Below are 26,912 nucleotides of genomic sequence, written 5' to 3'. Positions count from 1 at the left end.
ACCCGAGATACCACTGTATATCAAATATATGTCATATATATACACACACACACACACACACACACATATACAGTATCTATCTGCTATATCATATATATATGATTTTAAAAAATATTTTATTAAATATATATCACATGTTGCTGTTGTTGTTGAGTCGTTTGGTTGTGTCCGCCTCTTTGTGACCCCATGGACTAGAGCACGCCAGGCACTCCTGTCTTCCACTGCCTCCCGCAGTTTGGTCAAACTCATGCTGGTAGCTTCAAGAACACTGTCCCACCATCTCGTCCTCTGTCGTCCCCTACTCCTTGTGCCCTCCATCTTTCCCAACATCAGGGTCTTTTCTTCTCTTCTCATGAGGTGGCCAAAGTCTTGGAGCCTCAGCTTCAGGATCTGTCCTTCCACTGAGCACTCAGGGCTGATTTCCTTCAGAATGGAGAGGTTGGATCTTCTTGCAGTCCATGGGACTCTCAAGAGTCTCCTCCAGCACCAGAATTCAAAAGCATCCATTCTTTGGCAATCAGCCTTCTTTATGGTCCAGCTCTCGCTTCCATACATCACTACGGACCTTTGTTGGCAAGGTGAGTCTCCTCCAGCACCAGAATTCAAAAGCATCCATTCTTTGGCGATCAGCTTTCTTGATGGTCCAGCTCTTGCTTCCATACATCACTGTCTATCTATCTATTTATCTATATGTGGTATATATATGATTAAAAAAAATATTTTATTAAATATCTATTACATATATATATATATATATATATATATATATATATATATAAAATATAGTGGAAGACAGGAGGGCCTGGCATGCTCTTGTCCATGGGGTCACGAAGAGTCAGACACGACTAAACGACTAAACAAACATATCAAATATATGTCATATGTTTCATACACATATCTCTATCATATATGATTTTTAAAAAAATATTTTATTAAATATGTATCATATACATCAAATATATATCATATATATATCTATACACACACACACACAGTGTCATACCTCGGGTACAAGTAGCTTCAGGTTGTGCATTTTCGAGTTGCGCTTCGCGGCGACCCAGAAGTAACGGAGCGTGTTACTTCCGGGTTTCGCCGCATGTGCAGACGCTCAAAATGACGTCACACGCATGCACGGAACTGGCGAATTGTGACCCACAGACGTGGGTTGTGTTTGCTTCAGGATGCAAACGGGGCTCTGGAACGGATCCCATTCGCATCCAGAGGTACCACTGTATATGATTTTTACAAAATTTTTATTAAACAACCATTACAACAAAAAACAAACTAATCTTATGTTAGATATTTCTTGACTTAAGATCATTATTACAGTATACATAAATCAAATTGTCAAGAAATCTAGAATAGATGTATATTATATAAAGGAAATAAGAAGGGGGGGGGGGAAGGAAAATGCACAACGATAAAACTGAAAAATTAACATAACTAAAACTAACTGTCAAACAAAAAGCGTTATTTGATTAATTCAAACCAGTACCAGGGAGAAATCTTGGGTGGATCAAAGATCAGAGTTGCCTGTGTTAGCCAAAAATGCTTCCCCCATATATTTTATTCTGGTCTCTTCTGAGGATTGGTGGTCTCTCAGGTGTTGTTGGACCCCAGCGCTCATCAGCCCCAGCTATCAGGGACAATGGTCTGGGGTGATGGAAGTTGCAGTCCAACATTTGGAGTGCCATAGGTTTCCCATCTCTGCAATACACTGGTGGACCATGTCTGTGAGGGATTAATTGTGCTAGCCATATTGCTTTAAGCTTATCTGTCAGTTCAGATAAATATAGCGCCACCCCAAAGACAGCTGTCAGTCAGGCCCAATGTGTGGATATCAGGGTGAGGGAAGTGTCTCCTGGAGTAGCTCATGTGACCCCCTCCAGATGTTACTGTACTACAACTCCCACCATCCCTGACCTTTTGCCATGTTGGCTGGGGCTGATGGGAGTTGGAGTCCAGCGGTATCTGGAGAGCACCACATTGGCCATCTTTGGCATCCAGTTGAGGTCCGGGACTCTGGGTGCCTTGAAGGACCTTCATCTCCCAACTTCATTTTATTTCATAAAATCCGTACACTGCTTATGATTTTTTTTTTTTTAAGAATCCTCAAAAAACAAGAAAATTGCCTTTAAAAGCAACTGTTTGAAACATCCAGAAGATAAAATCAGCAATAAACTAAAAACAGATTAAAACACACACTTACATTCTTCTACATGTCTGAGTAGGCTTGTCTGAATTAAATGTTTTTAGCAAGCACTTTAAAGATTACACGGAAGGCGCCTGCCTGATGTCAATTGGCAGGGAGTTCCAAAGTCTATGTGCTGCCGCCCTAAAAGATCGATTTCTTGCAAATGTGGAAGGAGTATTATGTGGCAGCTATAATATTGCCAGTTGCTCAGGTTGAAGTAGTTGGTTGGGCCCATATGGAGTAAGGTGATCTTGTAGGTAAACTGATCCCAAGTTGTGATCTATTACAGGTAACGTAGCAGAAGAGTCCCCTCTAAGGCCACAGCTAGTTGGTAGATAGGCTGACATCTCTCAGGGTCAGATCCTGCTGTGGGCTTGTGTCCTTGACTGCTAGCCGCTTTCCCCACACTGAGCTGTGCCTTTCTGCAGGGAGCCTGCGGAGATGTATGCCGTGTACAAGCAGGCGCACCCTCCCACTGGGCTGGAGTTTTCCATGTACTGTAACTTCTTCTCCAACGCCGAGCGCAACTTGGTGGTGGCAGGGACCTCTCAGCTGTACGTGTACAGGCTCAACCATGACTCTGAGGTATTGTGGACCGCCTGCTTGGGGGTGATGTATGTTGGAGGGATCCAGGAGGAAGGGAACCATGGCCTTTCACTTTTGTGGTGGGTGTGCATCTCCTGAAAACAACAGGCCGTGGGTTTGGCAACAAACAAAACAGCTCTTTCCCACAATGTAAAATTGTGGAGCACCTGAAACTGACCCTGCCTCAGACATGTGGTCTTGACAAATGGAGAGAAGCCTGGCCCAGCAGTGTTGGAGAGCCAGACTTGAACAGGATGCAGCCCCATGAGGGTTTCTTCACCGCCACCCCTGCCCAGGGACATTAGCTGATTGTCAGGTAGGCATGGTTAGGAGGAGATGGCATTGGAACCCCCAGCAGGCCAAGATTGGCCTGTGGACCAGAGGTTTCGCACCCCTTGGTTCAGGGCTGAGTTTTGTTCTGAAAATTTATTGCTTTCCTGTCCAGCTACGCTCCTGCCTGCCAGCTCTGCTGCTAGCGTCTGCAGTCTCTGTTTTCCAGCGTAGCTCCGGGAGAAAGCAAACAAAGCAGAATGCACAGCGGAATGTGAGAAGGACAGTAAATCAGTCCAGACGAATCTTCTAATCTAGAAGCTTTTTATTTACATGCCAAACAGTCAAAAACTCCACCAGTGAATTTGGACATCTTTCTCGGCTGAGAGCCGCAATCCAACTAACAAAACGAAAGCACTCTTTCACAGCATAATAGCTGACCTAAAGTCCTGGCTTACTTCCTCTGTAAGCCCATCCCCTCAAGCACGAGACACAGAAGGTTAGCCCTTCACTACACCCAACAAGTTTTGCCTCCAGCTTCCCAAGGGCATATGCCCCGCAGAATTTCTCCTGTCCAGTGATAATGCTGAACTTGTATAAGGCAACTTTCCCTTATTGGCATCCCTGAAAACTGATTTCTACCCCCACCCAACCCAAGCACGGATGTGGCCTTGCAGCTCTCGCTGAACTGCATTAGGATGGAAAGTGCCTGTAAGGACTGGAACTGGCTGTCCTTCCTCCCCGCTTCCAATCTCTCTCACAAACACAGCCTTGTCGTTAAGCACCCACCTCGTCACCTAAAGCAACAAGAAACTGCATGCAGGCGAATTCATAGACTTGTGTGTGGGCTGGCAGATGTGCGGAGCGTTCAAACCGTTCCCCAGCACCAAGTGTAGAAATGCAGTGGAGACTGCAGGGTGAGCAATGGAGCTTCCCCCCCTTTTTTGCAGGCTATTAACTTTTGTGTGCCAATTTGCAAAGCTGCACGAACCCCGCATCCTGCCCCTCTGCTCCTCTTGTGCCAGATGGTGGTCCTGGCATGGGTGCCTTTTGTGCAATTGCTTCCAGCACTCAAGTAGATTCCCTAGAGCTCTTGTTCTTTTGAGCCGGCCTGGAATTAATGTTCCTTTTGCAGAGAAAGAGTGATGGTGGCCAAGCAGGGCAGATTTGCTGACCTGCTCTTTTTTAGAAGATAGAAGGAACTGGCTGTGGCACCTTTGCAGCAGGGAGGCCCGGAAAACCCTGGACCTGCTCCCTAGGATGGGTGTTTCATCCAGAGCCAAAGAGGCCCAAAAGACAGCTAAAATGTTAGAAATGCATAGTGTCAACAGGGGAGTTGGTTTGGAGAGACCTGGCACAGCCTGAGAGCCATGGAATGATTTGGGTTGGTGCGGTTATGCGGTACGTTATGGTTCTGGGCTGCATCCTAGGGGTGTGCAGTTCTGGGGGTGGAAGGGAAAGCAATGCACAGGTGATGCCCAGATTTGCCATTCTTTGCTTTCTCTCTGGAGCATTAATGCAGCTTTGAGGAATGCTTTGGCACGCTGCCCCCGAGAGAAGGGAGGCGCTGGCCTCCTCAGCCAGACTGTGCAGCTGGTGCAGTGCATCTGCATTGATGCTGCAGGACTGACGGTGTTCCTTTGCTTCTCTTCTAGACCTCGACCAAAAATGACAGGATCTCCGGTAAGTGGGGTGTGGGGAGCTGGGGCTGCATTGTGCAGGCATTGGGGGTGTGGGGGAGTCTGGGCAAAGGAGCTGTGGAACCAGAAAGCTTGTATTAAGAGTTTGCCTTGGAAGAAGGCTGCTTGAAGGAAGCTGCTTCTGCAGCCCCCATGGGTAGCTCAGCTGGGAGAGCAGCACACTGAGGGTCCAGAGTTCAAATCACTGGGCAGGCATGATTTTATACCCGTTTCTGGAAACCACAGAAGGAGGGGAGAGCGATCTTGTGCTTGAATCTTGCTTGTGGGTTTCCCATAAGGGCATCTTGTTGGCCACTGTGAGAACAGGTTGCTGCACTAGATGGACTGCTGGCCTGAGCAAGCAGGTTGTTATTATATTCTTATAGTGGGCTCTGATTTTCTTGCCTGGCAGAGACTCTCACAGGTGCTTTCTTCGGGCCGTAAGTGCTTGGTTGTTTCTGGTGCCAATTCTCTGGACCCCCAAGAACGGTCTCTGCTGAAACAAGGAGCTACTTCCAGGCAGCCCTCCAAGCAGCCATTGAGCCTGGACCTTCACGCTTCTTAGCAAACACCTACCCAGCTCATGGGCCCTAGCTCTTAGGGGTGGAGCACACGCACGTGTCAAGATGATTTTGGTGCAGCAGGTTTGGGAACAATCTCTCCACCTGAGGCCTTGCAAAGAGGCTGCTTCTCAGCGTATGCCAGCCTTACCCAACCTGGTGCCCTCCAGATGTTTTGGAATGCAACACCCATCAACCCTGACCAAGCTGACTTGGGCTGATGGGAGCTGTAATCCAAAACATCTGCACAGCGCCAGGTTCAGGAAGTCTGGAGTAATTGCTGAGTAAAAAGGTAAAGGCGAAGGGACCTCTGACCATTAGGTCCAGTCGTAACCGACTGGGGTTGCGGGGCTCATCTCGCTTTATTTACCGAGGGAGCCGGCGTACAGCTTCCGGGTCATGCGGCCAGCATGACTAAGCCGCTTCTGGCGAACCAGAGCAGCGCATGGAAACGCAGTTTACCTTCCCACCAGAGCGGTACATATTTATCTACTTGCACTTTGACGTGCTTTCGAACTGCTAGGTTGGCAGGAGCAGGGACTGAGCAACGGGAGCTTACCCCGTCGCAGGGATTCGACCGCAGACCTTCTGATTGGCAAGTCTAGGCTCTGTGGTTTAACCCACAGCGCCACCTGCATCCCTGTCTTAAAAAGGTAAAGGTAAAGAGACCCCTGACCATTAGGTCCAGTCGTGACTGACTCTGGGGTTGTGGCGCTAATCTCGCTTTATTGGCTGAGGGAGCCTGCGTACAGCTTCCGGGTCATGTGGCCAGCATGACTAAGCCGCTTCTGGCGAACCAAAGCAGCGCATGGAAACGCAGTTTACCTTCCTGCCGGAGCGGTACCTAATTATCTACTTGCCCTTTGATGTGCTTTCAAACTGCTAGGTTGGCAGGAGCAGGGACCGAGCAACGGGAGCTCACCCTGTCGTGGGGATTCGAACCGCCGACCTCCTGATCAGCAAGTCCTAGGCTCTGTGGTTTAACCCACAGCGCCACCCACGTCGACAGATGTCTAATTATTGTTTTTTCAGTCAGGGACTGAAGAGAAAGCACGGCCACCTGGCCACCAGCGTTGAAACACACTGAGGTTGGCTTTCCATGCTAAGCCCATCTTCTCACTGCTTATGTAGGCAGGCCTAATTTAAAGACTTGCTAGGAACAGGCCCTCTCCCCTTCACCTAAAGCAGAACATATAAGTGGTCCTTTCACTGGTCTCGGTAACGTCCATGGGCTGAGTTCACCTGGAGGCAGGATACAGGCTGAAAGGTTTTGGAGGCTTCTTTCAGGCACAGAAAAACGGGTTGTGGGAAGGGGCTCTGTATGCAGCAAGGGCATCAGAGCCTAATGCGCCTCCGCTTGCTGTCTTGCGCAGAAGGCAAAGGTCACAAGGAGAAACTCGAGCTGGTGGCTGCCTTCTCCTTCTTTGGTAATGTCATGTCCATGGCCAGCGTGCAGCTCGCGGGAGCCAAGCGAGATGCCCTCCTGCTCAGCTTCAAGGATGCCAAGGTAAGAGATCAGCTTGGGTGGGGGGCCGTGAGATGCAGAGGGAGCAGGAGCCTCAAGGCACCCTGCTTGGGGAGCTGCACATCTTGGAGGTGGTGGAGGGTTTCGATAGGTAGTGGGGTTTTATTATAAGTTGGAGGCCCTCGGAGCCTTTCCTAAGGGCCCCTGGCCCCTCGACTTGCAGTTGACAGTTTACGGCACACCTCCTGCATGGCAATTTTGTCTGGCATGAGGCTAAACAAAATAGACCTGGAGTTCTTAGGCTGAATGGAAGCCAAGCCCCTTTCCAGACAACTTTCCAGACCCTCGTGGGGAGAAAATGCTTCTGAATACCAGTTGCTGGAAGCCACAAGGAGGAGGTTTCTTGGGCTCGAATCTTGCCTGCTGGTTTCCCACTACGGCTCCCATAATCCCCAGCCAGCACCAGTTTAGGGAAGTCTGCCTTGATGCACTGTGTGTCTTGCAGCAGTTAAATGAGTTTGTGTTTTGTGAAACAGGAAGAACTGAAGAGCAACTATGCAAATTGAGGAGTGAGTTGCCTTAAAGCTCTTTGATTACACGGGGTTCTCCTTTAGGCTGGAAAAATGGGCTTGCAGCAGGCAGATTAGAAGTAAATAGGCACATGAGAAAATGTAGCAAGCTTTATTAGGGGAGGGAGGTAATTAGTTAGATTTATAGCCTGGCCCTCCCAAGGGTTCACTGTCGGTCAGGTTGATTAATACAATTTTCTGCTGAAGGAAAAAATGAAACTCTAGCAGATTGCCTCTAATTTCCTTTTTCCTGCCTCCTAGCTCTCCGTGGTGGAATATGATCCTGGCACCCACGACCTGAAAACTCTCTCCCTCCATTACTTTGAGGAGCCAGAGCTGAGGGTAGGTATCCTAAGGCTTGCGGAACAAAATATTTTTTTTTTCTTCTAGTAGCACCTTAGAGGCCAACTAAGTTTGCTATTGGTAGGAGCTTTTCTGTGCATGCACACTTCTTCAGATAGCACACTTCTTCTGAAGAAGTGTGCATACATATGAAAGCTCATGCCAATAACAAACATAGTTGGTCTCTAAGGTGCTACTGGAAGAATTTTTTTTATTTTGTTTTGACTATGGCTGACCAACATGGCTACCTACCTGTAACTAGAACTAAGGCTTGCGGTTTAAGTTTTGTTTTTTGTTTTTGTTTTTTATAATTTTTTATTAAGAGTTTTTTTAAATACAATAGAAAGAAAAAACAGCATAAGCAAAAAAAAGACAGAAAAGAAAAACAAACATAAAATTTGGCATCATGTAATAACCAACTTTTCTTCATTTTTGGACTTCCTCACATTTCCCGCTCCTGCATTCCACATTAATAAAACTTTAGCCAGCAATTTATCACCTTATTTCCATTCTTATTATACACATTTTCAATATTTTGTTCCTAACTTTGAATATTTTATCTAGATCTTAAATACCTAATTTTAACATAATATTTATTCAAAATTTATTATTCTCATACAATTCACTCATTCTCATAATCTTTTCAACTAGCTTTATGGTGCCCTGTTATTTTCAAATCTCTCATCCTTCTTAACACTCATATAGTTTACAGTATTTTTGTAAATAGTCCTTGAATTTCTTCCAATCCTCCTCCACTGCTTCTTCTCCCAGGTCTCGGATTCTGCCAGTCATTTCTGCCAGCTCCATGTAGTCCATCAGTTGCATCTGCCATTCTTCCAGCGTGGGCAAATCTTGAGTTTTCCAATATTTAGCTACAAGTATCCTTGCTGCTGTTGTTGCATACATAAAAAATGTTTGATCATTCTTTAACACCCTCTGGCCAACAATGCCCAAAAGGAAGGCCTCTGGTTTCTTAGGGAAGGTATACTTAAATACCTTTTTCAACTCGTTATATATCATTTCCCAGAAGGCCTTAACCCTAGGGCAAGTCCACCAGAGGTGAAAGAACGTTCCTTCAGTTTCCTTACATTTCCAACACTTATTGTCTGACAGGTGATATATTTTTGCTAGCTTGACTGGGGTCATGTACCACCTGTATATCATTTTCATAATGTTTTCTTTCAAGGCATTACATGCCGTAAACTTCATACCGGTGGTCCATAACTTTTCCCAGTCAGCAAACATGATGTTATACCCAATGTCCTGTGCCCACTTTATCATAGCTGATTTAACCGTTTCATCCTGTGTATTCCACCTCAGCAACAAGTTATACATTCTTGAAAGTACCTTAGTCTTAGGTTCTAACAGTTCTGTTTCCAATTTCGATTTTTCCACCTGGAATCCTAACTTTTTATCCAATTTAAAAGCCTCTTTAATCTGAGCATAATGTAACCAATCTCGCACTTTGTCTTTTAGTTTCTCCAAACTCTGCAATCTCCAATTGTCTCCATCTCTTTCTAATATTTCCCAGTATTTCGGCCATTTGACCTCCATATTGGGTCTTTTCACAGCTTTAGCTTCCATAGGTGAAAGCCACCTTGGGGTCTTGTTTTCTAATAAGTCTTTATATTTTGTCCAGACATTAAACACTGTTTTCCTTACAATATGGTTCTTGAAATTCTTGTGAATCTTAACCTTGTCATACCACAGATATGCATGCCAACCAAAAGCATTGTTAAATCCTTCCAAGTCTAACACATCAGTGTTTTCAAGAAGCAGCCAGTCTTTCAGCCAGCAAAAAGCTGCTGATTCATAATACAACCTTAAGTCTGGCAGGGCAAACCCCCCTCTTTCTTTAGCATCAGTTAATATTTTAAACTTAATTCTGGGCTTTTTGCCCTGCCAGACAAATTTAGAGATATCTCTCTGCCACCTCCCGAAACATTCCATTTTATCCACAATCTGTAAAGTCTGAAAAAGAAATAGCATCCTTGGCAATACATTCATTTTTATAGCAGCAATTCGGCCCAACAAGGAAAGTTTCAGTCTTGACCAACTTTCTAAATCTCTCTTAATTTCTGACCAGCACTTTTCATAATTGTCCTTGAATAAGCTCAGATTTTTTGCTGTTATGTTCACCCCTAGATATTTTGCTTTTTTAACCACGTTTAACTCTGTCTCCTTCTGAAACCTTTCTGACTCTGAAACTGTCAAATTTTTCTCCAATACCTTAGTTTTTTGCTTGTTTAATTTAAAACCCGCCACCCGACCAAAATCTTGAATTAATTGTAATGCCCTTTTCGTACTAGATTCTGGCTCCTGTAGGGTCAGAACTAGGTCATCTGCGAAAGCCTTAAGTTTGTACTGTTTCGCTCCGACCTGAATTCCTTCCACCAACCGGTCCCCTCTAATCATATTCAAGAGCACCTCCAGGACCGAAATGAATAACAGAGGGGAAATAGGGCAACCTTGTCGTGTTCCTTTTTCAATTTTAAACTCTTCTGTCACCACATTGTTAACTATCAGTTTAGCCTTTTGTTCTGAATAGATTGCATCTATCCCATTTTCAAATCCCCGTCCCACTCCCATCCCTTCCAGGTTTTTCTTCATAAACTTCCAAGAAATGTTGTCAAAGGCCTTCTCCGCATCTATAAATATTAACACTGCTCTAGTATTAATATTTGTTTGCAAAAGTTCCAAAATGTCAATAACGTTCCTTGTGTTAGCAGACAAATGTCTTCCTGGGAGAAAGCCTGCCTGGTCTTTATGAATCACTTCACTTAAAACCTTTTTAAATCTGTTTGCTAAAATGTCTGCAAAAATTTTGTAATCCACATTTAGAAGGGAGATGGGGCGGTAATTCTTAAGTTGTGTCTTTTCCAATTCTGATTTAGGTATCAATGTGATGAATGCTTCTTTCCACGTTTCCGGTGCTTTCTTCCCCTCCATAATCTCATTGCAAACCTCCATTAGTGGATGTATCAAGTAGTCTTTCAGTACCTTATAATATTTGGAGGTAAGCCCATCTGGTCCTGGGGACTTGCCCAATTGCATATTCTGAATGGCAACTTCAATCTCTTGTTGTGTTATTTTACAGTTCAGGATTGATCTATTTTCTTGAGGCAACCTTGGCAATCCATTTTTTATCAAAAATTGTTCTATCTCAGCCTCATTTTGCGGCCCTTGGGTGTATAATTGTTTAAAGTATCTCTGGAAGCACTTCCTTATCTCCACAGGGTTCTGAATGTTTCTTCCTTCAGTCTCTAGGTTGGTGATCGTGTTTAGTTTTTGTCTCTTTTTCAACTGCCATGCTAGCAGTTTTCCAGATTTATTTGCCGAGTCGAATGATCTTTGTTTCATTAGCTTAACTTTCCACTCCACCTCCTGATTTATCAATTTGGAGTATTGTGCTTGGTAAAATTTAATTTCTTTCAAAATCTCCTTTGACTTCGGTTTCGATCTTAGCTTCTTCTCACATTCTTTAATTTTCTCCAAAATCTTATCTTTTTTCTCATTTTGTGATCTTTTCTTTACAGCGTTCTGTTGTATCAGAAACCCTCTCATAACCGCCTTACTTGCATCCCAGATGATTCTTTTTTCCACCGTGGTGTTCAAATTTATCTCAAAGTAGTCCTTCAGAACTTTTTGGGCCTTTTTGGTAATCTCCTGATCTCTAAACAGATTGTCATTCATCTTCCACCTTTCTCGTCTTAGGTGCCAGACCTCTAGTTATCCATATTTGGTCGATTCTTGTCCATGTCAGTTGGGCTTCAGAAAAAAATGTTCCCTCTCTTCCCAGGGGGTTCTTTGTCCTCCAGATGTCAATCAAGTCCATATTGTCAGTCAGTTCAAAAAAAGTTTTAGGTAGTCTGCCGTCTTTTGTCACATTTTGGCTTTGAGACTTATCCATGTTGGTTGACGCCACCCCATTCATATCGCCCATCATGATGATGTTATCATAGTCCAGATAGTCCAGCATTATCTCATGCAGCTTCTTGTAAAATTCCGATTTCCCCTTGTTTGGTGCATAAATTCCTAATATCAAAAACTTTTCTCCCTGATTTTGTATCTCAATTGCCAAAATTCTTCCTTGCTCATCTTTAAATAAAAATTTTGGTGAAAGGCTCTCCTTTGCATATATCACCACTCCTCTTTTCTTAACTTGGTCCGAAGAGATAAATTCTTGTCCTAATCTTTTATTTATTAACACTTTCCTATGGAGCCTAGTCACATGTGTTTCTTGCAAACAAATAATGTCCAATTGTTCTTTTCTCAATATATGGAATATTCTTCTCCTTTTTTCCGGGGAATTGCAGCCATTAATATTCCAGCTTAGAAGTTGCAGAGACATCCTGAACAAATCTGTTATTCCTCTGATGGTGGTGCCTTTTTCTCCGAATCTTCAGATCCCAATGGTGGAGGTACAAATAATGGTCCAGACCCTGAAGGTCTCTCAATCCCTTTCTGAAGGTCCTTTCCGTAGACACTCAAAAATTTGTCTTTGTCCTCGGCTGTTTTAATTTTAACCTTCTTCCCTCTGAATGTAAAGGATAATCCTTGGGGAAATTCCCACCTAAAAACAATTGAGTTGCTCCTCAGCAATTTTACTAACTCAATATAGGTGGGACGCAGGTGGCGCTGTGGGTTAAAGCCTCAGCGCCTAGGACTTGCCGATCGAAAGGTCGGCGGTTCGAATCCCTGCGGCGGGGTGCGCTCCCGCTGCTCGGTCCCAGCGCCTGCCAACCTAGCAGTTCGAAAGCACCTCCAGGTGCAAGTAGATAAATAGGGACCGCTTACCAGCGGGAAGGTAAACGGCGTTTCCATGTGCGGCTCTGGCTCGCCAGAGCAGCGATGTCACGCTGGCCACGTGACCCGGAAGTGTCTCCGGACAGCGCTGGCCCCTGGCCTCTTAAGTGAGATGGGCGCACAACCCCAGAGTCTGTCAAGACTGGCCCGTACGGGCAGGGGTACCTTTACCTTTACCTTTAAGGTCCAAAAGTCCAAATCTTTGTAAATTTCAACTCTTTCGTCCGAAATATCCAGTGACTTTCCGTAATGTAGGCCTAATATTTTGTCTCTTTCCTCCTTAGATCTCAAAATAATCAAACAGTCTCTGGGCCTGTCTTTCCTTGCTGATTTTCCAAGTCTAAAAGCAGTCACAATTTTAAAATCCTTTTCTTCCTCCAAAGGCCAAAACTTGGAAAATTCTTTTGTCAGGAACTCAATTAAATTCCCTTGTTCAAGTTCTGGTACTGACCTCAATCTCAAGTTATTCTCCCGATTCCGCAATTCAATCATAGACAAATACTCCTGCTGTTCACCAACCAGTTTGTGCAGTGGTTTTACCTCTTGTTCTAATTCCTCAACTTTTTGGCTGGCTTCCTCAGCCAATTTGCGGTTTTCTGCAGTGGTCTCAAATAACTTTCCAATTGATTGAGTATTCAAAGCAACTTGTTCAGTTAATTTATTTACACTGGCTGTGTTTTGTTCAATCTTAGCCGTTTGTTCATCCGCTTTCTTGTCCAAAGCTTCCAATTTTTCAAAGATTTTCTCTAATACTGAGCCAGATGCTCCTGCAGCCATATCTTCCGACAGTGGTTGCTCAATTTCTTCTTCTTCTGCCGACAAAACCGTAGGAACAGATGATCTGCGCGGCTGTGAAGTTAAATTTAAGGTTGTTTGTCTAGCTTTCGCTCTAGCCGCTCTTGTTCTCCCAGTGCCACTCATTCCAGATTTGTCTACAAGTCAAGGTCAAACTAAGTTGTTCCCATGAGAATCCAGCAGCCCATAGAGTAAACAGTCAAATAGGAGGAAAGGAAAGAGAAAGCAAAGTCACATACAACTGTAAATCCAAAGACCTCTAGAGGGAGTTCGAATATATCTTGAGGGAAAATGCCAAATTGTTAAAGTTCAGTTAATTTCCACAGTCCAGTTAAATTCCAAAGAACCTTGAATTTTTCTTGCAGTTAGCAGAGTTGGTTTAAAAGGCACTACAATGTCTCTAGCAAGTGCCAGAGAGGATGTTTCAATGTAGCAAATCCACAAAAACTCAGATTGTAGCAAACCCAAATTACAAAGTATCCAAGTCTACACTCTGACAGTTCTGTTGTTCAGGCAGATCCACTACCTGGGCTTCTCAATAAAATTGTAAATTCCAAAAGAAGAGATAAAACACAGTCCATAAACGAAATAAGTCACTTAAAAGAAGTTAAATCCTGATTTAGCATAAAAGCAGCTTCAATGGATGCACAGATTAGTTGTTTTTAACGCCTCTTCAAAGGCTCCAGACGTCAAAGTCTTTTGCTTTTGATCTTAAACAGAAGCGGAAGACGGACTTCCTGTTTACATCTCCCGCTTTCGGCCGAATTTGTAACAATTTATTTCCAATTCTTACTGACTTTTCTTACTCACGGGTTGTTGCTTTTCAAAGTTAGATGTTTCCAGGAAGAAAGGTCAGCGCTCACCGACAGCAGCTATGTGGCTTCACTCCACAGAAATAGCGATCGACTCACAGCGCCGCGATACCCCCTCCACGTTCAGAGACCCCTTACGAGGTCCCTTCTCCGTTTCGGGGGGCGCTTCTGGCGCCCGCCGAGTCCCACGGCCACAGGCTCTTGCTGCCTGTGGTTTTCCGATGTGGGTCTCCGCTTCGCCATAGTGGACAACCCGTTTCCGCGGAGCTCCCTCTTCGCAGTTAGAAGAGGGCAGCCATTGCCGTTCGCGCCGCCTCCGGTTTAAGTTTTGAAAGCTGTTGTCGGAAGAGCTGTCACCTATTCTCTTCCATAGCCAAGGGACACTGTCAAATCTCTTGCAACCCCTGAGACTCTTGATGGTGATGGTGATAATGATAATGATAATAATGATGATGATGATAATAATAATAATAATAATAATAATAATAATAATAATTTTATTATTTATACCCCGCCTATCTGGCTGGGTTTCCCTAGCCACTCTGGGCGGCTTCCAACAAAAGATTAAAAATACATTAAAACATCAAGTCATTAAAAACTTCCGTAAACAGGGCTGCCTTCAGATGCCTTCTGAATGTCAGATAGTTGTTTATTTCCCTGACATCTGGTGGGAGGGTGTTCCACAGGGCTGGTGCTACTACCGAGAAGGCTCTCTGCCTGGTTCCCTGTAACTTGGCTTCTCGCAGTGAAGGAACTGCCAGAAGGCCCTCAGCGTTGGACCTCAGTGTCCGGGCAGAACGATGGGGGTGGAGACACTCCTTCAGGTATACAGAACCGAGGCCGTTTAGGGCTTTAAAGGTTAGCACCAACACTTGTGCTCGGAAACATACTGGGAGCAAGTGCAGGTCTTTCAAGACTGGTGTTATGTGGTCTCGGTGGCCGCCCCTAGTCACCAGTCCAGCTGCCGCATTCTGGATTAGTTGTAGTTTCCGGGTCACCTTCAAAGGTAGCCCCACGTAGAGCGGCAGCAGCTATTGGGAAGGTGAGGAAGTGCCTGATATAGAGAGGCATTTTGACCTGTTTGCTTTTTCAGTTAGGAGTGGGCAGCCTTTTGCAATTGTCCTCCCTTGCAGGGAGCCCCTCACTTTGAATGACAGCTCTCCATTTGTCAGGGAACACAACCAAGACTTCTCCCTTCCTGAATCCCTTGCAACTCTGTTCTCATGCCAGACTCCCTTGTTGCATTTGGGTAAGCTCTGTGGATTGAGAGGCACCATGTATTCCAGACCCAAAGGAGCACAGCAGAATAAAAGGAAGGGTTTCCTGCTCCCTCTGTGTCGCCCTGCCCGGTACTCATGGCCTGCTCTGTCTCTCCCCCAGGATGGCTTTGTGCAGAACGTCCACATCCCCAAAGTGCGGGTGGACCCTGATGGGCGCTGTGCGGTGATGCTCATCTATGGCACAAGGCTGGTGGTGCTGCCATTCCGCCGAGAGACCCTGACGGATGAGCACGAAGGCGTCATGGGAGAAGGGTAAGGGCTGCCTTGGGCTCTGCACTGGCCAGAATGACCGATGCTTGACTGAGGTAGCATTTAAAATAATCAGGGTCTCAGAATGGGTGTGTTCCGTTGAGAGTCTGTCAAGGCTGTGAAACAGCGGGACTGTTGTGGCGTCCAGTCCACTTCCACCGTGCTAACCTGCTTCTCCCGTCTACAGCAGAGTATCTTGTGCAGCGGTGCGCCTGTGCGGAAGGAATCTCAGCCAGGCAGTAAAACTCTCATACAACAGCTTCTACGAAGCTTTATCGTACGGCAGCAAACAAACAGTTCAGCCAGGAGAGAGCGAAGACAAGATGCTTCTCCTGTCGCAGCCAGAACAGAAAGTAAAAACGTTCACATAACAAAGATGCAAACACACCCGCAGTGACAGGACGTCATTTCCCCTTGAGCTGTTAACCTTGAAAGCTCTGGGTATCCTCACAGGGTGGCCTTTAGAGGAGAAAGGGGCTGCAGTGCAGGGCGGGACGGTTAGAAAACTGCAAATAAGGGCTCAAAGCAAGAGTAATTCATGCCGCATTGCCAGTTTTTCATCTGTGAAATGGGTACTTTGTGGAGCTCGTGACAGTTTCCCAAGCGTGCCCCTTGGGAACCCTGGGATGTATTTGGCCCCTGTGAACTCTTGGCGATATCTCTTGTTGCAGCCAGAAGTCAAGTTTTCTGCCCAGCTACATCATTGACGTGCGGGAGCTAGACGAGAAGCTGCTCAACATCATTGACATGCAGTTCCTGTATGGCTACTATGAGCCCACCCTACTCATCCTCTTTGAGCCCAACCAGACCTGGCCTGGGTATGTCTTCCCTTCCTCCTCCCTCTCTGTTGTTAGCTTTGCTCCAGAACAAGTGCTGGCCAGCTAGCCCCCCGTCACAAGAAAACGGAACTGGCACTGCAGCTCAGTGCTAGAGCATCTTTTTTGCATGCAGAAGGTCTCCCGCCTAAAATTCTGGAGAGCTGCTGCCAATCCGTGTAGACACCACTGAGCTAGATGGACCAACAGTATAACTTGGTACCGGTATGTAGCAGCTTCCTGTGCTCCTCTCTGTCTGCCTCGAAAAGCTAAACTCAGTCTGCAGATAGCCAAGGGAGAGCTGTGGGTCTCAGTACGGATGAACCCCACTGTTGTGTTAGGAAATGAGCTCTGTGGCTGGAGGGAGTCTGGTGCCCTTTGCCAGACGTAGTATGTCAATGCTGGGACAAAACCTGGGGCTTTTGCTTCCACTTCTGTCCCCTTCAATGTTGCTCCCTCCCAAGCACCATCTGACGCTTCATTATCTTTTTTACATATACATTTTTATTGGTTTTTTTAAACATATCATTTCCAACAATCATATAACATAACTTCTTATACAATGTTTTAGACTTCCATCAACACCTCTGATGATTTTTTGTTCTTTATCACTTATTCTGCATTTCTTAATTTCTCTATTACTCTTAATTATCACTAACTAATAATTCTCCTCATAGTCTTTCTTGCAATATTTCAAATAGTCCTCCTTACAAAACTTCTTGCTGACTCTTCATTCTCTTGGAACCTGATGCTGCCAATGCCCGTTCCTCTCCCCGTACCGCCGTCCCCAGGTTAGGCTCACCTTGACTGCACCTGCCCCACTTGTCTAGGCTGTGGACAGCGATGTCAAGTAACGGAGCTCTTTCCTTGTCCCTCTTCAGGCGGGTGGCTGTGCGCCAGGACACCTGCAGCATTGTGGCCATCTCCTTGAACATCATGCAGAAGGTCCACCCCGTCATCTGGTCTCTCAGCAACCTGCCCTTTGACTGCACCCAGGCCCTGGCGGTACCCAAACCCATTGGTAAGAGGAACGGTTTCTTCCCGCTTGTTGTGTGGAGAGGGAGAGGTGGCGCAGGCGCTTGTGCGTGGGGAGAACAAGGTGGCTAGAAGCTGGGAAGATCTTGGGGGAGGGATTTCCATTTTGAGTGGAAATCCCAAATTGTGGCAAAGGTGGTTGGACAGTGCGGGGAGGCCCATAACACATGTAAGCTCCCAAGTTCAGTTGCCAGTAAAAGGTAAAGGGACCCCTGACCATTAGGTCCAGTCGTGGCCGACTCTGGGGTTGTGGCGCTCATCTCGCTTTATTGGCCGAGGGAGCCGGCGTACAGCTTCCAGGTCACGTGGCCAGCATGATTACGCCGCTTCTGGCGAACCAGAACAGCTCACGGAAACGCCGTTTACCTTCCCGCTGGAGCGGTACCTATTTATCTACTTGCACTTTGAGGTGCTTTCGAACTGCTAGGTTGGCAGGAGCAGGGACCGAGCAATGGAAGCTCACCCTGTTGCGGGGATTCGAACCGCCGACCTTCTGATCGTCAAACCCTAAGCTCTGTGGTTTAACCCACAGCGCCACCTGCGTCCCAGTATCTCCCCTTAAAAAGAGATCTCTGGAAAAGGCACGCACCTGAGACCCTTGAACAGCCTCTGCCAGTCAGAGTAGGTGATCATGCGCTAGATGGGTCTAGCATATTTTTCAGATAGAGTGTGTGTTCTGGACAGCAGCCTCCCTTACTCAGAGGACAATGTAGACAAGCTCACTTTCCACCAGCTTGAACCCTGCGGCTCAAGAGTGACAACTCCGTCTTGGCCTAACTCTCCTCTCTCCTTCCTTCCTCCTCTAGGCGGAGTTGTGATCTTTGCGGTGAACTCATTGCTGTACCTGAACCAGAGTGTGCCGCCTTACGGCGTGTCCCTCAACAGCCTCACCAACGGCACCACCGTCTTCCCGCTAAGTAGGCCTTTCTGCTTTCCTTCCCTTCTATCAAAAAGAATGTCTAAAGCACTTCATATTTTAAAGATCCCTCAACAGTGCACAATTTGAAAACAACACACCTTAAAACAAAAATGCAACCTAAAATCAACAAAACAACACAAAAGCGTATATACAAAAACAAGTACAGCAGAGATGCATGAAATTCATAGGCATAAATCAGGGTTAGAGAAAGTCTGGGCAAAAAGATTTGCCTTTATAAGACATCTAAAGCAACTGATGGCTTCTCTGCATATGGCAAAGGGAGGGGATTTTCAGTGTCGGGCCAGAGCAGAAAAGGCCTGTTTTGGGGTCCCTGCCCTACAATATTCTGGAGGGTTGTGTGCTGCAAGTAGAATCTCCCCCAGATGATCTTGCTGATCTTTACAGGCCTGTGCAGGAGCAGGTGATCTTTCACAAAGGTCATCTGGTCCCAAGTTGTTCAGGGATTTATATCTTAACAGCAAGACCTTGAACTTGGCCTGGGAGCTGATCAGCAGCCAGTGCACTCCCTCAACACAGGTGTAAATATGTGTGCCTCCACCTGCTCCACTCTGCAACCTGGCCACCCCACCCCCCTTTTTGAAATATGGCAATCCAAGTTTACCAACACATGAATCATAGTGGCTAAGCTATTCCTGTCCAGGAAAGTGTGCAGTTGGTGTACCTACCTAAATTTGATAATAGGTTCTCCTTGCCACAGAGGTTATTGGATGTTGGCAAGCTGCTGGTGGCCCTGGAGGTACGACCACTGTGCTCCTGATCATTTTGAGCGTCTGCACAGAACGTCATTTTGAGCGTCTGCTCATGCGCGAGCGGCGAAACCCGGAAGTAACGCACTCCATTACTTCCGGGTTGCCACGGAGCGCAACCCGAAAGCACTTAACCTGAAGCACATTCAACCCGAGGTATGACTGTACTAGTGTGTGTACAGTGGTGCCTCGCAAGACGAAAAGAATCCGTTCCGCGAGTTTCTTCGTCTTGCGGTTTTTTCGTCTTGCGAAGCAAGCCCATTAGCAGATTAGCGCTATTAGCGGCTTAGCGGATCAGCTGATAAGCGGCTTAGCGGATCAGCGGATAAGCGGCTTAGTGGCTTAGAAAAAGGGGGGGGAGGGAAAAAAAAAACAGGAACTCACAAGACATTTTCGTCTTGCGAAGCAAGCCCATAGGAAATTCGTTTTGCGAAGCACCTCCAAAACAGAAAACCCTAAGGGTTTTCCGTCTTGCGAGGCATTCGTCTTGCGGGGCACCACTGTACATGGAAAGCTGACACTTTCAGCTTCTGAAATTCTGCCCCAGTTAGCAGGCTGTGAACTCTCGTTGCAAACCTGGTAAGTGGATAGAACGCTTATAACCCCAAGCAGTACTGCATGAGGGAAAGTGCTCAGACCAGGCTACATCTCCAGAGGGGACAGCAGCAGCGTCCTGAGTCCTGCCCCTGTGTCCTGCTACTTTGGGCTCTGCTGATGCCTTCCTCCTCTTTACAGGGATCCAAGAGGGAGTGAAAATCACACTGGACTGTGCCCAGGCGGCTTTCATCTCCTATGACAAGATGGTCATCTCGCTGAAAGGAGGGGAGATGTAAGGCTTCGGATTGCTCTCGGGTCACCAGGCACATTGACCTTTGCCAGCTTCCAGCAGGGAGCTGTTCTGTTCAGACCTGGGATGTTTCTGCTTACAGAAAAAACAGCTCTGCAGCTCTGCTCACTTGGCCAGATGCAGGGAAGCTGCTTGCTGCTCCCAGTTCTCTTGGACCGTAAACATCCAGCCCATTGGAAAGAGATTCCGCTTTTGATGTTGTCATGTGTCCCAAACAGATGCTTTGTTCAGCCACTGAGCCTGTAGCTAAGTCAGGCAGACCTCTTTCTCCCCGGGTTCTGTTTCTGCCCCCCTCAATGCAGTGAAGTCGGTAAATATTTCATGGCTTAGCAAATAAATTTAAAGCCCAAAGATGAGCCTGACACGGGTGATGGAGAGGCAAGAGCACATATTTCTTCAAAGCACCAGAGAGAGAGAAAGAAGTGGAAGAGAAAATGTTTGCATCTGCTAGCCGATGTCCTATGAAAGAGATTATTGGACACCCGGCTCCAGTCTTGGGCAGGGCTGAGTTTGCTGTAGTTGAATGCATGTTCTTTAAACTTAACTGTTTGCAGTGTCCCTGGTGGGTGGGAGTCGAGTGGAACTTGGTTGCCTGAACAGCTGCAACACTCGGCTTTTTGTCGTTTTTCTTGGGCAACTCATTGCAAACCTCTGGAGCTGGACCCCTTCAGACAACCTAGGTTTGCTTAGCTGCCAGTGTGTGGCAGTTGCAAATATCAGTTAACGTAGAGGAGAAAAGTAGTCTTCTAGACTCACCTAGGGAGAGTATGGTAGGGCAGCTAAAACAAATAGAAAATTGGCAGTGGGAGAAGGAGTCCAGTGTGTGGTTGGTCTTTCAGCCTTTACCTTGAATTGTGTTGTCTTCCTCTCACAGAATTTTATAGCTGGAAGGGACCTAAAGAATCATCTAGTCCACCCCCCTATGCTTTGTGTTCAGTGAGAGAGGGGCCAGTATCCTGGGGTTGAGCCTCCCCAGGCCACGACATGTTTGACAGGGCTCCTTGCAAGCTTTCTTGCTCAGACATTGTTTGCCCTCTGCCAATGGGATCCCTTCACCTGCCTCTCTTCCTCCCTCCCTTTCCCTAGCTACGTTCTGACCCTCATCACCGACGGCATGCGGAGCGTCCGATCCTTCCACTTCGACAAGGCGGCAGCCAGCGTCCTCACCACTTGCGTAAGCTCCAATAGATGGGCACTGGCAGAGTCAGGGTGGCAGGGTGGGGGGGGGGGGAGGTTGAGGCAAAAGCCAGTTGCGTATATGAGATAAATATGATCGCTGAGCCCAGTCGGTGGTGCCCCTGCCCTGTTTTGCCTCTGGGCGCCCCCTGCTCCCTTGCGATGCCTCTTTGCCCGCTTCTCCCACGAGGCCTTGTCTGACACTCCATCTCCCCACCCTGTCCCTTCGGCCTCTCGGATCTCAGATGATCACCATGGACCCCGGCTACCTCTTCTTGGGCTCACGTCTTGGCAACTCCCTCCTCCTCAAATACACAGAGAAGCTGCAGGAGACCCCCATGAGCGTTGCCAAGGACCCCGCAGAGAAGCCGGTGAGTTCTCCTGGGACTTGGCCCACCCCATTTACTTAAAGAGCAGTGTTGCATTAGAAGCTCCCCCCCCCACCATTGCAGGACAAACCCCAGACAGCCTTCCTGTCCAGTGCTGCTTGAATCTGGCCCAGCCACTGAGAGTATTTGGGGGGGAGGCATAGGGAAGGGGAGCCCGGTACCTGAGTGGGTGTTGGTTGGAGGGAGAGCAAGCAGCAGATATACTGACTGCCGGGAACGAATGGAAGTTTCAGTTGGAAACTCTTCACCTGTTGGCTTCCAAGGGAAGTCGGACTTGGTGAGTCCCCCGCCTTTTGTCAGCATGCAACTTCCTTCCGCCTGCAGGAGGAGCCTCCCGTTAAGAAGAAACGCGTGGAGCAGACTGCAAACTGGACGGGTAGGTGGCTCTGCCCCAGAACCAGCGAGAGGGGATGCTGGGGGATCCGGTACAAATTACCGACTCCTGGTGTTCTGGGGAGTGGGTCATAAAAGGGGGGGAAGTGTTGGAATACTGCTGGGGAGACGGGGGGCATTTGGCAGGCCCCCAGCTGGCTCCAGCCGGCAGCCGGGCGATCTCCGGTACAGCATCAATTAGTTACCCGAGCCTCAGATACGTTTAGAGACTCGGCACGCTCTTATCAGCAGAGTGAATAAATTTCCACAATGGAAGTGGCGGACAGGCTTATTCAGCATAGTTCAGGAACAAAGGAAAAACATGTCTGCTTCCCTTCATCTCCAGCAAACAGCAGGATAGCAAAAGCAATATACAAACAGAAGTTCCCAGCAAGCCTGTGCTGGAAGTAAACAGGCATGTGACACACCACATTCATGCCTGCTCCTTTTAAGGTGGAACGGAACTATATCCTAAATGGAAGTACCTAGGAAGAGCTGTTGAGTGGAGTGTGCAAGAGAAGGAAAGCTATGAAGAGGAGACACAGAGCTAATCCCAAGGCTTCTCCTACCCACATCCTAATGTGTCCTCTGCAGGGGGAAAGTCAGCTCCTCAGGACGAGGTGGATGAGATCGAGGTGTACGGCAGCGAAGCCCAGTCTGGGACCCAACTTGCCACCTATTCTTTCGAGGTACCATTTACATGTAGCTTCTGAGGACAAGATACAAACCTGCTTATGGCAGGCATGCTCTCTCTCTTCCTGGGGTGGTGGAAGAAGGGCAGGAGAGTTGGGAAACTCAGTGCTAAAGACTCAGCTCCTTTTACTCACTGCGGGATCACATTCACCTGGTGCTATACCAGCTGCACTGGCTCCCGGTGGAGTACAGGATCAGGTTCAAGGTGCTGGTTTTGACCTTTAAAGCCCTATACGGCCTAGGACCCTCGTACCTACAAGACCGCCTCTCCTGGTATGTCCCACGGAGGACCTTAGGGTCTTCAAACAAAAACATCTTGGAGGTCCCGGGCCACAGGGAGGTTAGGCTGGCCTCAACCAGAGCCAGGGCTTTTTTGGCCGTGGCCCCGATCTGGTGGAACGCTCTGTCCCAAGAGACTAGGGCCCTGCGGGACTAGACATCTTTCCGCAGGGCCTGCAAGACAGAGCTGTTCCACCAGGCCTTTGGCCAAGGCACAGCCTGACCCTCTCCTTTGGTAATCCTCACAGAACTCTAGCCCAATGGTTGCCACTAATTTGATTTGAACTGATTTTAGAATGAATTGATTTTAGAATGCTGTATTATTTTATTGTTGTTAGCTGCTCTGAGCCCGGCTTCGGCTGGGGAGGGTGGGATATAAATAAAAAAAGATTATTATTATTATTATTCCCTTCCCTATGCTAGACCATTCCTTTGAGCTGGAAATGAATCAAAGCACACCTGGAATCAGAAATTATTTGTAGTCTCCCATCCTTGCTCCTCTACCCAGAGCTATTCCTTCAGCAGTAGGTAATCCATGTGCCTTTTCTATTTCTCTCTCCTCCCCCAACACTGACAGGTGTGTGACAGTATCCTGAACATCGGTCCCTGTGCCAACGCCGCCATGGGGGAGCCTGCTTTCCTTTCTGAAGAGGTGTGCGCTCGGCTGGTTCCTTCTCTGAGCTCTGGGTGTGGGGACGGTCAGGGTCCGGTGCCTGAAGAAAGAACCCTAGGAGGGGTGGGGAAACTTGCTAGGTTTGGCCCTTCTGCCCTTCCAAGGGGTTCTAATGGCACGGAGGAGCTTGCAAAGGGTTCCTGGAGGAAATCAAGGACACTTGCTGTGAAGTACCTGTGAGTGAGGCTAGCTCACCACTCTCAATCACCTAACACTCTCTGTCTGTCTGTCCGTCTTCAGTTCCAGAACAGCCTTGAGCCCGACCTTGAAATCGTAGTGTGCTCAGGATACGGCAAGAACGGCGCCCTCTCGGTTCTTCAGGTGAGCCAGCAGAACTGCTGGGGTGGGAAGCGCTGGGATTGCACTGTGCGAAGGCCTGCGTCAGTGAGGAGAGTCTGGCGCAGGTCAGGTACCAGTGCTACAGCAGCAGCGGCATGCCCTAGGCTTACCAGGGCTGCCCCAGAGATCAATGGAGCAGCCTATAAACACCTAGGAACAAGTAGGTGGGTGGGGGTAACACACAGGAGGAGGAAACCAAGCCTGATGAGGAACGGTTGAAGGAGCTGGGTATGTTTAGCCTGGAAAAGAGGAGACTGATAGGAGATATGAGAGCCATTTTCAGATATCTTAAGGGCTGCCACATGGAAGATGGAGCAAGCTTGTTTTCTCCTGGAGGGCAATGGCTTCAAGGTGCGAGAAAGGAGATTCCGACGAAACATCAGGAAGAACATCAGTTTAGCTTCTGAGTCCCTTTGTGGTCCTCTCCAGACTTTGGCCTGCTACTGTGCTCAGCTGTGTTCCAGCTTTTAACAACCATTTCAGCATTTACCCCTCTGCCTTGCAGTTGTTCAGAGAGCTCTTCAAGTCTTCCCGTGTCTGACTTCTCAACTTCCTTAGTATCGTATTTTCTAGCTTGGCTTATATACAATATTTCCACTTCCACTTCCAGTCTTTTAGCCAATCAAGACCTGCTATTTCACACCAGGTCTATTTTTCCTCATGGATCTCCCTTCCACACAGTGAGACAAACAGGCCTTTGAGGTGCATACTTGGTTTACCTGCCCAGAAATTGTACAACTGCTGGGGAGCCCGCCTTGAGTGCCAGAACCCTAATTTCAGGGGGGCACGACTGGTGCGGTCGCATTGGGTGCCGTGCTGCAATGGGCAACACAACAATGCTGTAGAACATAGCGCAAGAGACGGGGAACGTTGAATTTAAACATTGCACTGGGCACCACTGAAACTTGGGAGCCCAAAGTCTGCCACTGCCTAATTTCACACACACACACACACACACACACACACACACACACACACATTTTTATTATTTTTTTAACATATTAATTCCAACATTCATACAACATAACTTCTCATCCTATACAATATTTTTGGACTTCCGTCAATGCCTCTGATGATTTTCCGTTATTTGTCACTTATTATGCATTTCTGAATTTCATATTACCTTTAATATCCTTAACTAATAATTCTCCTCATTGTCTTTTTTGCAATATTTCAAATAATTCACCTTACAAAACTTATTGCAAACCTACTAGTGTGATCTGTTCATCACAATTACCGTATTTTCCCCTCTATAACACGCAAATTTTTTCTCCTAAAAAGTAAGGGGAAATGTCTGTGCGTGTTATTGAGCGAATGTGTGGTCCCTGGAGCTGACAGGCGCCAGTGAAGGCAAAAATCAGGCAAATATCAAATCGTCTGGAGAAGGGAAGCATTGAAAAGAGGAAGCTGCTGCTTTCCTGCATTCTGCCTCAGGGTCTTACTGCCCACCCTCTTCTGTTTCGTTACTGTGTTTGCTCAAACGGAACAAAGAGCAAAGAAAACCCCTCCCCTTCAGGCAAGCAGAGGGGAAAGCAGAGCGTCCTTCCTTCTAATTCCTCTCCGTGCTCCGGTGCTGCTGCTGCTGCTGCGTCTAGGGACTCGCAGGCAACATGCGGGGGGGGAGGGAGAGAGAGAGAGAGAGAGCTGGCTGGCTGGCTGGCTTGGGGGGGGGGGCTTTTGCCTTCCTTTCCTCCCTCCGGTAAAACCCCTCTCCTGCATTCTTAGCCAGCTGCTTCTCCGCACACCCCTCTCGGTGCTCCTTGTCCCTTCTATGTTTTTCCTTCCCTCCCCACTTAAAACATGGTTACAAAGCACGGATCCACATGGATCCTCAGGATCTTTGCATTGGGTCACCCCAAATTCACCATCAGATCACATAGCAATGATCTGATGCAAAAACAGGGCTGCAGTGGTACAAAAACGTGGTTACAAAGCATGGATCCACATGGATCCTTAGGATTTTTGCATTGGGCTACCCCAAACTCACCATCAGATCACATAGCATATCCATGGCTACAGCCTGCACCAAAAAAATCACGCACCCACTGTTGCCTGGGGCTGCAATGTTGCAAAAACATGGTTACAAAGCACAGATCCACATGGATTCTCAGGATTTTTGCATTGGGCTACCCCAAACTCACCATCAAATCACATGTCTGTGGCCACAGCATGAAGCACAAAAATGATACATCCACTGTTTCATTCAGAATTTTTTTTCTTGTTTTCCTCCTCTAAAAACTATGTGCGTGTTATGATCAGGTGCGTGTTATCGAGCGAAAAATACGGTACTTTTCAAATAGTGTGTAAATTTACTCCAGTCTTCTGAGAATCTCTGGTCCCGCAGGTTTAGAATCCTTTTTGTTAATTTATCTAAATCTGCATAGTCCATCAGTTTCATCCTCCATTCTTCTTTCGTCCGTAGTTCTTCTTGCTTCCATTTTTGTGCCTATAAAATTCTTGCTGCCGTCATTGCATATAAAAACAACTTACAATCCTTTCTGTTTATTTCATCTCCTATAATGCCGAGTAAAAATGCTTCTGGTTTCTTAATAAATGTATATTTCAACATCTTTTTCCATCTCATTATATATCATTTCCCAGAAGTTTTTCACTTTTTTACATCCCCACCACATGTGCTAAAATGTTCCTTCTTTTTCTTTACATATCCAACATTTATTACTAACATTTTAGCTAATTTCACAGGCATAATATACCACCTATACAGTACATCAGGGGTGTCAAACTCAAATTCATCGGGGGCCGCATCAGCAGTTTGGTCACCCTCAAAGGGCCGGTTGTATCTGTAGGACTATGTGTCCACTCTTTATTATCATAAATTATTGTCACTGCATTCAATTATTACTGTTTTTTGTAATAATGTAAGTAATAACTAGCTCTGAAAGCAGAAACATAGTCAGAATAATGGCAAGTAGATATTCAAATGTACAATTATTGTACAATTTATTGAAAAATGATTTTTGGTAACAGAGAGTAAAAAATTT

The 26,912-nt window shown here is 46.8% G+C and overlaps 1 protein-coding gene across 1 annotated transcript in view; it reads left to right on the top strand.

Annotated features, from left to right (window-relative positions):
* The window catches only part of CPSF1 (cleavage and polyadenylation specific factor 1), a 50,530-nt gene that overhangs the window by 1,620 nt on the left and 21,998 nt on the right, over nt 1-26,912 (top strand). Inside the window, exons 2-16 of the mRNA XM_079984150.1 lie at nt 2,623-2,779; nt 4,705-4,732; nt 6,662-6,795; nt 7,584-7,664; nt 15,458-15,609; nt 16,278-16,424; nt 17,303-17,442; nt 18,263-18,373; nt 19,878-19,971; nt 21,076-21,163; nt 21,411-21,536; nt 21,879-21,930; nt 22,521-22,615; nt 23,476-23,550; nt 23,812-23,892. Of these exons, the coding sequence (XP_079840276.1) occupies nt 2,636-2,779; nt 4,705-4,732; nt 6,662-6,795; nt 7,584-7,664; nt 15,458-15,609; nt 16,278-16,424; nt 17,303-17,442; nt 18,263-18,373; nt 19,878-19,971; nt 21,076-21,163; nt 21,411-21,536; nt 21,879-21,930; nt 22,521-22,615; nt 23,476-23,550; nt 23,812-23,892 (1,548 nt within the window). The 5' untranslated portion in view covers nt 2,623-2,635. The remainder of the gene's footprint in view (nt 1-2,622; nt 2,780-4,704; nt 4,733-6,661; nt 6,796-7,583; nt 7,665-15,457; nt 15,610-16,277; nt 16,425-17,302; nt 17,443-18,262; nt 18,374-19,877; nt 19,972-21,075; nt 21,164-21,410; nt 21,537-21,878; nt 21,931-22,520; nt 22,616-23,475; nt 23,551-23,811; nt 23,893-26,912) is intronic.

The sequence above is a fragment of the Podarcis cretensis genome (assembly GCF_951804945.1).
Source record: "Podarcis cretensis genome assembly, chromosome: 7".
NCBI classification, from domain to species: Eukaryota; Metazoa; Chordata; class Lepidosauria; order Squamata; family Lacertidae; genus Podarcis; species Podarcis cretensis.
The sequence above is the reverse complement of the archived record's forward strand: the minus strand, read 5'-3'. Positions and strand labels throughout refer to the sequence as shown.